This window comes from Indicator indicator, chromosome 24 (assembly GCF_027791375.1).
Source record: "Indicator indicator isolate 239-I01 chromosome 24, UM_Iind_1.1, whole genome shotgun sequence".
Classification (NCBI taxonomy): Eukaryota; Metazoa; Chordata; class Aves; order Piciformes; family Indicatoridae; genus Indicator; species Indicator indicator.
In genome coordinates, this window is record NC_072033.1 from 3,821,710 (window position 1) to 3,836,060 (window position 14,351).

General features: G+C 52.9%; 1 protein-coding gene across 2 annotated transcripts; it reads right to left on the reverse strand.

The window, feature by feature from the left end:
* On the reverse strand, positions 1 to 5,128 carry TTPAL (alpha tocopherol transfer protein like). 2 transcript variants are annotated; one of them, XM_054392041.1, is made up of 4 exons: positions 4,690 to 5,128; positions 3,337 to 3,428; positions 1,128 to 1,238; positions 1 to 276 (listed from the first exon to the last, which is right to left on the reverse strand). In XM_054392041.1, the coding sequence occupies exons 1-4, from the start codon at positions 5,126 to 5,128 to the stop codon at positions 1 to 3; spliced, it is 918 nt and encodes a 305-aa protein (XP_054248016.1). The 2 variants fall into 2 exon arrangements, with proteins under 2 accessions (XP_054248016.1, XP_054248015.1); XM_054392040.1 differs by having other exon boundaries at positions 3,235 to 3,428.
* Between the last annotated feature and the right edge of the window lie 9,223 nt (positions 5,129 to 14,351).

Here is a 14,351-nt window from a genome sequence, read left to right on the forward strand (position 1 = left end):
CTAGTAGCAGTAGTAGAGCTGGGCCTTCATGCCTCGCAGGGAGTCATCACACTGCTTCTCCTCAGCATCCCCACTCACAAGCATCTCCTGGGGAGAGCTCTCACATGGGAGAACCAGCTGGGAGAAGTCGTGCAGGAAGTCCTCTTCAGAGGCCAGCAGCAGCTCGTTCCAGGCAGAGATGTCCAGCTTCCCTGCAGTGCCACCGTACTCTTCAGGAAGGATCATGGGAGGAATGTTTTGGTGAAGGGAATTTAAATCACAGCCATGAAGAAAAAACTGAAGAAGGAAACAAAAAGTTCGCTTTAATAGCACTTACCACAGCCTCTGCAGCTAACAAGTTTATCTTGAGCTGAAGATCACAGCTCAGATGGGATCTTCATGAGCAGCAGACAACACTGGGCAGGTGCAGTTAGGCACATCAGGGACAGAAGCCTTGAGGTGATCTAAGGCTAGCACAGCTTCAAGCACGACAAGACCATGGATGTTTGCTAGTCTGTGCCAAGGTTCCACACTCAGCTCAAGGGACTGCAAGTACTTGTGGAGAAAAGCATCATCCTCTGCAGCTACAGCCAGGCCTAGGGAGGGATCCCTGTGCCAGGGAGGACACTTGCCTAAGGGAAAAGAGCTAGGAAGGGGAACCACAGATTTCCTGTGCTACCACCTCATAAACAAAGTGTTACTTGCCCAGGTGATCCAATCCCAGGGATGCAATCAACATCCTGAGCACACAGCCTAGGATTAAAGTTCCATATTAATGTTGGGCCTATACTAAAGTCCTCAAAGCTTCTCTCTCATGAAGCATTCACCCTTCAGGCTCATTTGTCAAAGTGAAAGCAGGAAGGACCACTCAGATCAAGTAAATGGCCCCAACATTTTTCTAGCAGGGAAGTTTTCAATGGTTTTTACTTGCAGTGGCCAAGCCAGGAGCTTAGAAACACTGAAGAGCTAATGGAGACCCATCCCTGGAGGTTTTTAAGGCCAGGCTGGATGTGCCTTTGAGAAACCTGACCTAGTGTGAGGTGTCCCTGCCCATGGTAGGGGATTTGGAACTAGATGATCCTTGAGGTCCCTTCCAACCCTAACAATTCTATGATTCTAAGTGGTGTTGGAATGCCACAAACCCTTACCCGGTTTGCTATCTTCTCCTTCAGGAAAGGTTTGATGATGGCAAAGATGCCTTTGAATATCCGAGGCTCATTGATGATGTTAACAGCTTTTATCCGAATGGGGAATCCATCCTGCAGGGTAAAGAAGGTTTTCATAATGCAGTGGAAAAAACATTTTAAAATTTTAAAAATCTCCCCAGACTGCCTGCCAGCACCAACCCACCAGCTCCCAGTCCTCCACCTGAGCTACCGACACCAACCACAGTGCTAGCAGAAATGCACCCTGTCACAGGGAACACTCTTGGACATCCCACGGGACATGGAGGAATACACAGCTGTCAGTGAATCCACATCTCTGCTGTGGTGTTTCAACTCCCCTGACACAGACACGTAGGCAATGGCTGTCTTCAATTCCTACCCCTTGTGAAGGCACGAAGGAAGGACCCTTGCTTCTGAGGAATACACCACGCTGAGCCAGAGCAGTTCTGACTGTGCCAAACTACAAGATTTGGTCCCAATATACTCCAAGATGTGGTTTTGTACAAGGAAAAAAACTCTGATCTCATTCTTTTCCTGCCATTCCAGCTGCCTGTCTCTAACTGCAATGAGAAGCAGGCTCTGCTGCCAACAGAACATCCAGCATCTCCATATCCTGACAGTTCAAACCAAGTTAGTGAAGGAAACCCTGTTGGAAATGTATCTGCAAAAACATTTTCCCAAGGCAGAAGCTCCTGATCACCAGGGTAGGTCTCATGTGGCACAGTGAAGTTTCTTTCCCTTCTAACCAGCTCCACACATACAAAGCAGTGCCTGGAATGGCAAGCACAAGAGGTGCACTGCAGGAGCCTCCTCATGGCTCTCAGTGAATCTGCTCATCTCTACCAGAGCTGCAGCTCAGCAAGGCTGATGCAACGTGTTCAGACCCACCCCACAGCTTTGAGTCCTTCACCAAGTTCAGCTTTTGTTCAGATGTCACTAATCCCAGCCCTTTATTTGTGCAAATAACAGCTCAGTTAAGGAAAACCTTTGGACCACAACTTGAGGAGCAAGCCCTTACACAGGCCTCCATAAACTCTGACTTCATCACCATTAGCTCCCCTGACTCCCCCTATCCTTCTTTCTCCCCTCACAGATACAGGAACAAACATAACCAGCTCAGGCCGGAATGAACCCCCTCAGAAGAAGTTTTCCTCAAGCCACTCCTTCAGCCCTCAGACCCTCCTGCCACTTTTGCCAGGTTACTCCTCACTCCTTTCACCTTCCTCTTTTGTACCACTCCACTTGTGCTTATCACTTTCCTTCCAAACACCTATTGGTGCCTCTTTTGCAGCCCCCTGTGCTGAAGCAGCCTCTCTTTCTTCAGGGATTGGATGGGAATTCTCCTCACATCACACCCTCTTCCTCTGAAAAACGTTTGCAGCAGTACCTGCACCTACCCAGTGGTCAGTTCCACCTGGGCTGGCAGGAGCCACTCCTCAGCATTCTGGCAAAACAGGGTCTGCTCTGAATGCAGTTCCCTGCTCTTCCTCACCACACCTAGCAAAGCTACTTTAACTGTTCCAACTCAAAGTTTGCATTTCAAATGTGAGTTTAGTTTTAGGGATTCAAAACAGGGCAAGTGAGGTAAGTTGGCAAAGGTGTGAGAAACTGGTTGGGCAGGGACCTGTTTTAACTCTGCCAGGAGAAGCCAAGGTGGTTAAGTTTCTGGTGACACAGTCAAGAACTCGAGACACAGCAGCAGTCATTTGCAATCATAGAATTGTCAGGGTTGGAAGGGACCTCAAGGATCATTCAGTTCCAACCCCCCTGCCATGGGCAGGGACACCTCACACTAGAACAGGTTACCCAGAGCCACATCCAGCCTGGCCTTAAAAACCTCCAGGGATGAGGCTTCTACTACCTCCCTGGGCAACCTGTTCCAGCATTTCACCACCCTCATGGGGAAGAATTTCTTCCTAACATCCAATCTGAAACTATCCATTTCTATTTTTGTTACATTCCCCCTAATCCTACCATTACCTGACACCCTAAGAAGTCCCTCCCCAGCTTTCTTGTAGACCCCCTTAAGATACCATAAACGTACAAGGTACAATGCACAAGGTTAGTTTCCCACCAGTTCAGGTCTTACCTGAAGAATTCCAATCACTTTTTTGGCTACAAAAGGACCAAAATGAGAGGCCTTAGATAAGCTGACTCCTTTGTAGTCTGCCAGGATTACAATTCCATTCACCTGGGTCTCTTCAGACTGAATGAGCTTTTCTAAGGTCAAGTATATGGCACGAATGTTCTCAGTGATTGGGTACTGACTGGGGCTCCATCTGTCTGAGGATACAAACATGGATGGTAAGTTGGAGAGGAAACAGAAGCTAGCAACACACATTCCAAACCCTGCTTGTCTCTTTGCTTGGACTCTTAAAAGGTAGTTTTTAACAGCCACAGTCCTAGCTCAGAGCAGCCTTTCTTAAGGGTTAAATGGCAGCTCATGTTGACTTCAGGGAGCAAAGGCAATGGTTTCAAGAATCCCTTTCTCCACCCAGCACAAACTATTAGAAGCAGCTTCAGCTCAGAAAGCAAGCCCTGACAGCACCAAAAGCACACCCACGGCTCTGACTGCTCACCCAGGAGTCAAAGCCACAGGCTCCTTTCCACTCACTGTCAAAACAAGTGACAAGTTCCTAGCCATGGGCCAGCAGCCCTGTTACAGTTGGTGTTACCACACATTATTTTGTCTTGCATCAACTATGATTGCAGCAGCCTAAACTGCCACACCGCCTCACTACATGCCATTGTGACACAGCTGCAGTTGCTGCTGGCAGGAAAAAAAATCACAGGTTCACAGGATGTCAGGGGTTGGAAGGGACCTCCAAAGATCATTGAGTCTAACTCCCCTGCCAGAGCAGGACCATAGAATCTAGTGCAGGTTGCACAGGAATGCATCCAGATAGGTCTTGAAAGTCTCCAGAGACTCCACAACCCCCCTGGGCAGCCTGTTCCAGTGCTCTGTGACCCTCACAGTGAAGAAGTTCCTTCTCATGTTGAGTTGGAACCTCCTGTGTTGTAGTTTATACCCATTGCCCCTTGTCCTGTCACAGGGCACAAGTGAGAAGAGGCTGTGGCCTCCCTCCACCAGCCCTCAGATATTTATAAACATTTATTAAATCCCCTCTCAGTCTTCTCTTCTCCAGACTAACCAGCCTCACGTCTCTCAGCTTCTCCTCATCAGGCAGTGCTCCAGTCCCTTCATCATCCTCATAGCCCTCTGTTAGACTCTCTTGAGTAGATTCCTGTCCCTCTTGAACCGGGGAGTCCAAAACTGGATGCAATACTCCAGGTGAGGTCTCACCAGGGCAGAGCAGATGGGGAGAAGAACCTCCCTCGATCTGCTGGACACACTCCTCTGAATGCACCCTAGACTCCTCTTAATGCACCCCAGAGCAAGTGCTTTAATGCTGGCTAACACAAACATGTCCCTTCACAGAGAACCCTCTGTAAGTCCCCACTGCTCAGAGGAGAGCAGGAAACAGAGCTCTGGCCCAGACCCAGCCTGAGGCTGGGGAGCAAGGGCACCGCTGCACTTCAGTACCTGGACGGATGCAGACGACGTGGCGTCCCTCGGGGTCACGGTGAGGCAGCACGGTGACAAAGCCTGACTCCAGGACAGGCTTTATTGCAGATGGCCTCAGGTTGCTGAAGACCTCTGGCCAACTCCTCCTGCAGCTGTGGTAGTTCACCAGCAGCTGGAGCGCTCGGTCATAATCAAACTTCCTGGCTCTGAGGAACCTCAGCAAAAAGGCATCGTCCAGGCAGGTGCCCAGGGAGGGGTAGTCCTTGCACACCATGTCTCGGAGGGCCTGCACATCACGGAGCCTCCACTCAGGCTTCTCTTGGAGCTCTTCCCGGGCTTTGGTGACCAGGTCAGGAGACAGGGAGCAAACATACTTGGGCCGAGCTGGCGCGAACTCGGTGTCCGACGGAGAGCCTGCTGACGGACTGGTCCTGGTGCAGTCGCTGTCTCCTGACATGACGTAGCAGGGACCTGCCAAAACCCAAGTACTGCAGGTGACAAACAGCCCCATGGACTCACACGTAGGTTTATCATGTCCTGTAACCCTGTTTCCCACCTGAAGAGGCTGCTCTCCCAAGGAGCAGCACTACAGCCACAACATTTGAGCATTTGAATTCCCTGCCCAGCATTCTGAAGTGCAAAGTTCTCTCAGCAATACTTTGGGTGAAACTCCAACTAATAGTAATAATGCAAACAATACAGGATGACACAGCTTCATTGCAAACCACACAACTTAAGGTCCTTAACGTTTCCTATGTCCAGCTGAAAGCAAAGCAAACACAACCCAGTTAGGCAGGATTCTCACACAGGCCCTGAGAAACTCTCCCAGGTGAGCCCAACCAGCCAGGAGTTTCCATTCACTTCTCTGGCAAATGTGCATCACTCAGCATGGCTGCCCACAAGAAGGCTTGGAGCAATTCAATATGCAAGAAAAGGCTTCAGCTGTCAGACTGGATGAGCAGGTGAGAAAGGCCAAGAGTCCTGTGCCAGCACTGCAGGGTATCAGAGTTGGCTGAATCTACTTTTTCATTTGCTGACAATATTTCTGAATTGGGATTTTTCTGAATTCTGAAGGGGATGGAGATGAGTGAAAAAAATCATTAAGATATTGGGGTTCTTCCTCTAGCTTGACCTGAGACTGGAAGGGTAAAAAATCTTCCTTTTTCTTTAGCTACTCCTATTTAGAATCACTCACAGCACACTACAGCACCCCTGGGTGTCATGCAACACCCGCCTGGCAGAGTAAGACCTGTCCCACATAACCAGCTTCCTCCTGCAGTGACAGTCAGCTGGATTGCTCATATCTGCCACACCTTCCCCAGGCTCCTCAGGGAAGGTCTTGGGGTGCAGAAATCTCTCACAGGGATGTGCTTCACTGAGTTACAGCCCGGGCTGACCCACATCCTTGGTCCCTTAGGCACTCAGGTGGGCATAGGGGTAGAAAGCACTCTCACTTCCAGCATCACCCCACACACCCCTCACAGCCCCTCAGCTCTAGCATCACCCCACACACCCCTCACAGCCCCTCACTTCCAGCATCACCCCACACACCCCTCACAGCCCCTCAGCTCCAGCATCACCCCACACACCCCTCACAGCCCCTCACTTCCAGCATCACCCCACACAGCCCTCACAGCCCCTCACTTCCAGCATCACCGCACACAGCCCTCACAGCCCCTCAGCTCCAGCATCACCCCACACACCCCTCACAGCCCCTCAGCTCCAGCATCACCCCACACACCCCTCACAGCCCCTCACTTCCAGCATCACCCCACACACTCCTTACAGCCCCTCACTTCCAGCATCACCCCACACAGCCCTCACAGCCCCTCACTTCCAGCATCACCCCACACACTCCTCACAGCCCCACACTTCCAGCATCACCCCACACACCCCTCACAGCCCCTCACTTCCAGCATCACCCCACACAGCCCTCACAGCCCCTCACTTCCAGCATCACCCCACACACTCCTCACAGCCCCACACTTCCAGCATCACCCCACACACTCCTCACAGCCCCTCACTTCCAGCATCACCCCACACACCCCTCACAGCCCCTCACTTCCAGCATCACCCCACACACACTCCTCACAGCCCCTCACTTCCAGCATCACCCCACACACTCCTCACAGCCCCTCAGCTCTAGCATCACCCCATACACCCCTCACAGCCCCTCACTTCCAGCATCACCCCACACACCCCTCACAGCCCCTCACTTCCAGCATCACCCCACACACTCCTCACAGCCCCTCACTTCCAGCATCACCCCACACACTCCTCACAGCCCCTCACTTCCAGCATCACCCCACACACTCCTCACAGCCCCACACTTCCAGCATCACCCCACACACCCCTCACAGCCCCTCACTTCCAGCATCACCCCACACAGCCCTCACAGCCCCTCACTTCCAGCATCACCCCACACACTCCTCACAGCCCCACACTTCCAGCATCACCCCACACACTCCTCACAGCCCCTCACTTCCAGCATCACCCCACACACCCCTCACAGCCCCTCACTTCCAGCATCACCCCACACACACTCCTCACAGCCCCTCACTTCCAGCATCACCCCACACACTCCTCACAGCCCCTCAGCTCTAGCATCACCCCATACACCCCTCACAGCCCCTCACTTCCAGCATCACCCCACACACCCCTCACAGCCCCTCAGCTCTAGCATCACCCCACACAGCCCTCACAGCCCCTCACTTCCAGCATCACCCCACACAGCCCTCACAGCCCCACACTTCCAGCATCACCCCACACACCCCTCACAACCCCTCACTTCCAGCATCACCCCACACACCCCTCACAGCCCCTCAGCTCTAGCATCACCCCACACACCCCTCACAGCCCCTCACTTCCAGCATCATCCCACACACACCTCACAGCCCCTCACTTCCAGCATCACCCCACACACCCCTCACAGCCCCTCACTTCCAGCAACACCGCACACACACTCCTCACAGCCCCTCAGCTCCAGCATCACCCCACACACTCCTCACAGCCCCTCAGCTCTAGCATCACCCCATACACCCCTCACAGCCCCTCACTTCCAGCATCACCCCACACACCCCTCACAGCCCCTCACTTCCAGCATCACCCCACACACCCCTCACAGCCCCTCAACTCCAGCATCCCCCCACGCACACCTCACAGCCCCTCAACTCCAGCATCCCCCCCCACAGACCTCACAGCCCCTCAGCTCTAGCATCACCGCACACACACCTCACAGCCCCTCAGCTCTAGCATCGCCCCACACCCCCCCTCCCCCACCCCCTCCGCTCCGGCATCCCGCCGCACCCCGGCCCCACCGTACCGGAACGCTCCCGCTCCGCAGCGCCGTCTCCAGGCAGCGGCGCCCCGGAAGTGCAGCGTCCTGCCGGAAATGACGTACCGTCCCGGAAGTGGCGCACGCGGCGTAGGCGTGATGGCGGCGGGGCTCCCCGGGTGGTTGTGGGTTTCGGTCATGATTCTCTTCAGGGGCAGCGGTTCCCGCCAGCCCCCTGCTTCTGTAAGCGCCCCTGCGCTGGTGCAAGCGGCTCTGCCTTGGGCCGCCCGTGCGGGTTTCCTCGCTTGGCCGTGGGCAGAAAACGCAAGGTTAACCCACCCCGCCTCTCGTGTCCGCGCAGTGCAGTGAGCAGGAGCGCGTCGTGGGGACAATTCTGCCCTTCAGTTCAACCTAATCCTCTTTCATAACCACATTTCACTGCCTCTAGCCGGGAGCCACAAACGCACAATTATATGTATTTGATATGTAATGCCTCCGTTGAGCTGACCCTTAGAGCAGGAGCGCTCGGATGGCGACCTGAGAGCACTTTAAGGGTCTCTCCCTGCCCCAGCTGTGCCTTCCTTCCCTGTGTGGCCTGGTCGGGGTCTTTGAGGCGACCTCTGAAAGGAGAAAGGCAGCCGGGAACGGGCCACAGCACCATCTGCGGGGCCTGGAGCTTCTCTTGCCAGCCACTTGGGAAATTGCCTGATCAGAGCTAGGGGAGCCTCAGAGCAGGGTCCAGGCAAGGGCTTCTGTGGTGGGATGGGAACAGGACCCGAGACGCGCTAGCTGTAGCCTGGATTTGAAAGCCAATAGAAGGACTAAGAACTAAATGCTAATAAAGGGAGATTTTTTTTTTTTTTTTTTGAAGTTTGGTTTGGGTTTTGAGAGGAGAGAAAGCCACATCTCACTGGAGTGCAGGTGGTTGTACCCAACCTCTCTGCATGGAAGTCGTAGGCTTGCTGCATTAAAAACGGTTCACTGGCGAGTGCTGGGGAGGGGACAAAAATCACACGTTGGACAACACTGATCAGTGGGCACAGAGATAGATGGCAGAACGGGGACAGCATCCTGCTGGGGGCTGTGTTCAGGATGGAGGTCCCTGTGGGCTCTTTCATCTTGACTGTAGCCGTGTTCTCAGCCAGGAGAGGGAGTCAAGGGTAGTTGGACAAAAACTGGGAATCACAGGTGCCTGCAACGGGAGTCGAGGCCCTTCTGCAGCAAGATTCAGCTTTGATTTATTTCTTTTCCAAGGTTTCATCCTTCCAAAGTGGAAAATGCTTCAGTGCCTGGCAAAAGCCATGCCAGCATGGGAACCCCATGCTTATGTTCCAGATCAGCCCTGCTTCGGGCCTCACTGACTCACAGCTGGGTACCACCTGGCAAGCTGGTGTCCTAAACTATGACTAATTTGGATCTGTGTGAATTAGACCTGTTCAAGATGTTGCTCCCTGTTCTTTCCAATAGATGATGGGATAAATGAGGTTGGAGGGGATATGGAGAGCAAGAGGCCTTTGGCTTCATACAGCTCCTCAGCATGAGAAGCAACCAGGCAGGACCTGCAGTCCCAGGGCAGATGTAAGAGCCTGAAGTGGGCAAGCTACAGACAGTTTGGAGGGAGGGAGAAGGCCTCTGTGGGGACATGGGTCTGTGGCCTCATAGCTGAAAGGGTGAAGGAGGTTCCTGGGTGCACCTGATCCAGCTAATTACTGAAATTGTCAGGGAGGCTGATCTGAGAATAGGCTTCAAACCGCCAAACAGCTGTGAATTACTGGAGCTGCAAACCAGAATTCATGGTACAGGTTGCACAGCCTGGTTGGAGTTTATATCCCTCAGACAAGGCAGGAACATTTAGCAGGGAGGTGGCAGTTTCAGACCTGAGTGGTTAATAGCTGCTGCAGCAGGGTATTAGGAGTAATCAGAGGTGTGTGAAAGGATGTGTGAAGGAAGCTCTGCTTTGAAGGACCAGGAGGGCAGGAAACAAGTGAGAGTCAGAAGCAGTCTCAGTGAGAGGGATGTGAAAGGATTTTCAAATAAGAACCAGAGCCTTGGGCAGGTTGAGAGAAAGGAAGGAAAGCAGGAGTAAGAATACTGCACAGTGAAGAAGAACTGGAGGTAAAATACAGTTTGGGGATGGTTTCCAAGTGCAGTAAATACCTTAGTAAATACCTCAGTTTTCTTTACGTGGGGAATGTTGAATGCAAGAGGAGAGGTGGGTGGTGAATGGAGGTGAGGGATTCAGGCACCAAGCCAAGGTGCAGGGGGAGTTCTAAAGCACTGCCTCATGAAATCACAGGAATGGTAGCAAGTGTTGGTGTCACTGACTCTACCTCCTGTTGGCATCCTGTGACTGGAAACTAATAAAGGCAGAACCTGTCCATAAGGAAGTAAAAGCAGCAAACTGAAAAGCAACATCCAGGCACCAACAGTCCTCCCCCAGCTGCAGAGTTTTGTCCTTGCCCACAGCTGCAGGACACACCACATCGCGTGCAATGCAAGCCCTCCCCAGCCCAGAGGAGATGAACCCCACCAAGTCTGCCCCTTCACCAGCTCCTGATTACAGTATTTACAGGAGCTTCAGCCAGGAGTTGGGAGCCACACCTTGGGAGCCACTCCTGGAGCCCCGTGGGGAATGCAGCCCCTCTCATGTTCCTCTCTCCTGTCCCATGTGGTTGCTGCCGTGGGCTGCTCCCGCGCCCTGCCGTTGTGTTATAAACGAGTGGCTGTTGGTGGTGGTTGATATTTAATGAACCTTCTGTGATACTCTTCACTTATTTACTTATCTGAACACGCTTAGTGCCGAGCCTGGGAAAGTTATCTTGGCTTCTTGAAGGTTTTCCACCATTAGCAATAAACATTTTACAGTCTTGGCAAGCTGAGGCTTGGAAAGAGAACAGGACTTCAAACAATGCTGCTCACACAGAAGGCTTTAAACTGATATTAAAGCACTAAACTGTGCAAACATAACAGTCCTGTAATAAAGATAATCTCTGTGCAGTTCAGGCCAAGAGGGGCTCTGGTCTGTGGGGTGCAGGTGGGACTTCTCAGCCCCACAAATTCCACAACCCTTTTGGGCAGCTCAGCATCAGCTCAAGGAACCACCTGTCCTGTAGTGCTGGGTGAGGTCTGTGTTGCAGGGGCTGTGTTCTGTCTCAAGCCTGAGCTTTTTCTCTTGCACCAGCCCAGTAGCATGGAAAGGGCTGTAGGGGACCAGCAAACCCTACTAATCCCCCCAGGCAGGGCCACACCAGGCTTGTTTAAATTGCTGTGGATGTGGTGCCTGGGACATGGAGTACTTGGCTGTGATACAGTCCCATGGCTATTCCCCTTCACTCCAAGGGTGAAGTGACTGCGAAAGTGTACCCTCAAATACCATAAATACTCCTGATCCCAAAGTCTGGAAGCATACATCCTCCAAGACATGTTTTCATGCCTGTTGTGGTGTGAGGAGGGGTCTCAGAGGTGGCAGCCAGAGCTATGAGAAGCAGACGTGGTGCTGGGGGCCTGCCCACGCAGCAGGCCAGGTGCCAGGATGCAACTGCACAAAAACCTGGAGCTTCTGCTGCCCAAGCAGCTGCAGGCAAGGCAGGCACCCCTCACCCAGGCATGGCAAATCATGCTAACATGCAGTTAGACCTCCAGGGAGCCCTGTGTGTGGTGTGACAGGGACAGGCAGCTGTGCCCAGCCCAGGCTTTGGGGACAGACTTTGCTCCCCTGGGCCTGAGTAGGCTCAAGCACTGCAATGTCTGTGCAGCAGCTTGGCCGGGAACATGCTTGGCAGGACCTCTGAATGCTTTAAATATGCTGGGATGTCTGCAGTTTAATTTCATAGAATGGTTTGGGAGGGACCTTTAGAGGTCATCTAATCCAACCTCCAGTTTCCTCTGAACTGAGGCACTAGTTTCTCAGGCTTTCATCATCTTTGCAGGGCCCTTGCATGCTGGAAGCACTGGCAGCAGCTGTCTTCATGGGTGAATGGGGTTCTGGCAGGATCAGCCCTTGCAGGGGGCTGCTCAGGTGCTGCTCAGGGACCTGTTCTTGTGAGCTCCTTCACGGCAATGGCTGCAGTGCCACTGGGTGTGCTGGAGGAGTCAGAGCTCTTGGGTTTGCTCCTGCAGCAGGGTGGTTGGTAAAATGTGCAGGATGCTTTCCAGGGGCAAAATGAGGGAAAGGCTGCTGCTGCCTGGCTTGGGCTTGGTGCTTTTGCTCTGGGGGCTGTCAACCTGATGTCCATCACAGGCCCTCATATCAGTGGGAAGGAGTGAAGCAGGTTTGGGTGTTGGAGTAACCCCTAAGCACTTACTCAGGCACTTGCACAGCCATGGAGTGAAGGAATGCAGCTGCATGGTGGACTGTGAGGAGAGGAGCTGCACACAGAAGGGTTTCAATGGTAGTAGGAGAGCCTGCAAAGGTAGAGCTGTCTCCACTGCCTCCTCCATGGGCATGCAGTACACCAGGTGTCCAACATGCTCTCCCAGATCAGAAGATGCTATTCTAATCCCATAATTTAAGGTAATTTTAAGATCCTCACCCAGAAATGAGGATCCCAATGGCTGTCCTTTATGTGTGCCAGACGTGCTGAGGCCCCGAGTCAGGGATTCGGAGTCTCTAAGGTTTCTCTTTGCTGCTTCTGCCTCAAACTTCTTTCCCCAGTTGCTTGTCATCTTAGCTGCTGCATGAGTTAGAGACCTCCAGATCTCTCTATGTGGCCCTTAAGGCTCTGCAAATCAACCCAAGAGTAGATCCCAGGATATGCCTGAAGCGGTGTGCTCCCTGGCAGTGGTTTGAGGTAACACCACCCTGTTGGCAGGATTAACTAATAGATGTTTTGAAGGCACAGGGAGGTTTTGGAGAGTCCCAGAGAGGCACAGAAAAGTGCATTATTCAGTTAGTTTACTGTAATGATTTTCCCAGTCAGTGAGGGGGAACATGTCAGGTTCCAGCCACTGCTGACACCTAGGCTGGCAGCTGCAGTGAGGAACTGCTGCCCAGCTCCTGATGCTTTCTGCTGTGTTTATCCCAGCATGTCCCTCAGGCAGCTCCTGCACTGCTCATCACACCCATGGCATTTTCTAGGAGCAGGGAAAGAATCACAACAGCTGCCCCAGACCAGAGTCATCAGGCATGGGGATGCCTCAGGCTCAAAAGGGCTTTCTGGTCCTCCTGTGCCCATGGGGTCACAAGAGAGTGCAGGTCCCAGCCAGGCAGAGCTGCCAGGTGTGAGGTGCTGCACTGGAGCCCAGTGGTTTGTGTAACCCAGACCTTGTTCTGGGACTGATCTCCTCAGCTAGAGGTGCCCTCAGGCCTCTGAAAGCTGATGAAGCAGCCATGGTGACACAAGCCTGGCATCACCCCAGACCCAAAGCCAGAGCAGGCTTGGAAATGCAGTTCTCAAACCACCTTCTCCCCAAGGCCTGGGTTAAATCCAGAACTCTTCTGCCCCAGGCTTGAACAGGGAGCACTCTGCTGACCCCAGCAGCCTCCTGTCTTCCACAGGACACTGAACTGGAGGACGTGACTGCAGCCTTGTTTGTACCAAGCTCTCCTGCCCACTCCACACCTGAGGAAGCTAACAGGGTGCTGCTGGCCTGGCTGGCAGCTCTGCAGGGGTTAGGTGTGTTCAGGATTATCAGGGTCACACCTCCATTAGGAATGGGGAGAGGGGTTTTAACCATACCCACACCTCACCCTTCCTCCTCCAACCTGCCTGAGTGGGAGGGGGCTGTGCAGTGTGTGGCTGCTTGGTGCTGTTTGCACTCAGCCTTGAGGGAGCTGGGCAGCCTGGCATGGAGCTGCCTGGCACAGAACTGCCTGGCCCAGCAGTGCCACGTTGCTGGGTTGTCCCTGCTGCCTCATGCTGTTCATGACTATCTGTGCCTGTGTGTGCCCTTGCAGGTTTAATGGCAGCAATAGCTGCTTTTCTCAGGGCTGATATGCAGGCCATAAAACCCCTCTGCCATTCTCTCTTTTTTTTTCCCCTCACTGAGATATGAAAGCTCTGAAAAAGGCTCCAAAGCCTCTTGGCTATTTCAGATGAAGGTTATATAAGGAATATGAAAAGAATGCATTTCACAGGGACCAGAGGACCTAAAAATACCACTTTCACAGATCTGTGCTTGGACATTTGTAAAGGTTTCACAGCTGGAGATGCTGCTTTCCAGGAAATCATCCTTAGTCTAGGCTGCAGACACAAAACAGGACAGTAAAAAGCTCTGGTGTCCAAAAACAGCACAGGGAAGTTGTCTTAAAGGCTGATACTTGCTGGTCTTGCAGCAGCCATCTCCTGTGCCTGTGGGCTCCAGGGAGCCCAGCAGGATAAACACAGCCCATGAGTGGCCAGGGCAGTGTAGCAGGGTGATTCCAGGCTGGAGTGACAGCAGAACTGATGGTTGGGATTGAGGACAA

What these genes read in the sequence shown, in the direction of transcription:
- TTPAL (XM_054392040.1), bottom strand. Translation starts at nt 5,128, where the DNA reads ATGTCAGGAGACAGCGACTGCACCAGGACCAGTCCGTCAGCAGGCTCT. An exon ending in CGTCGTCTGCATCCGTCCAG is followed by an intron (nt 3,429 to 4,689) that starts GTACTGAAGTGC and finishes TTGTATCCTCAG; the next exon opens with ACAGATGGAGCCCCAGTCAG. An exon ending in AAGTGATTGGAATTCTTCAG is followed by an intron (nt 1,239 to 3,234) that starts GTAAGACCTGAA and finishes TTTACCCTGCAG; the next exon opens with GATGGATTCCCCATTCGGAT.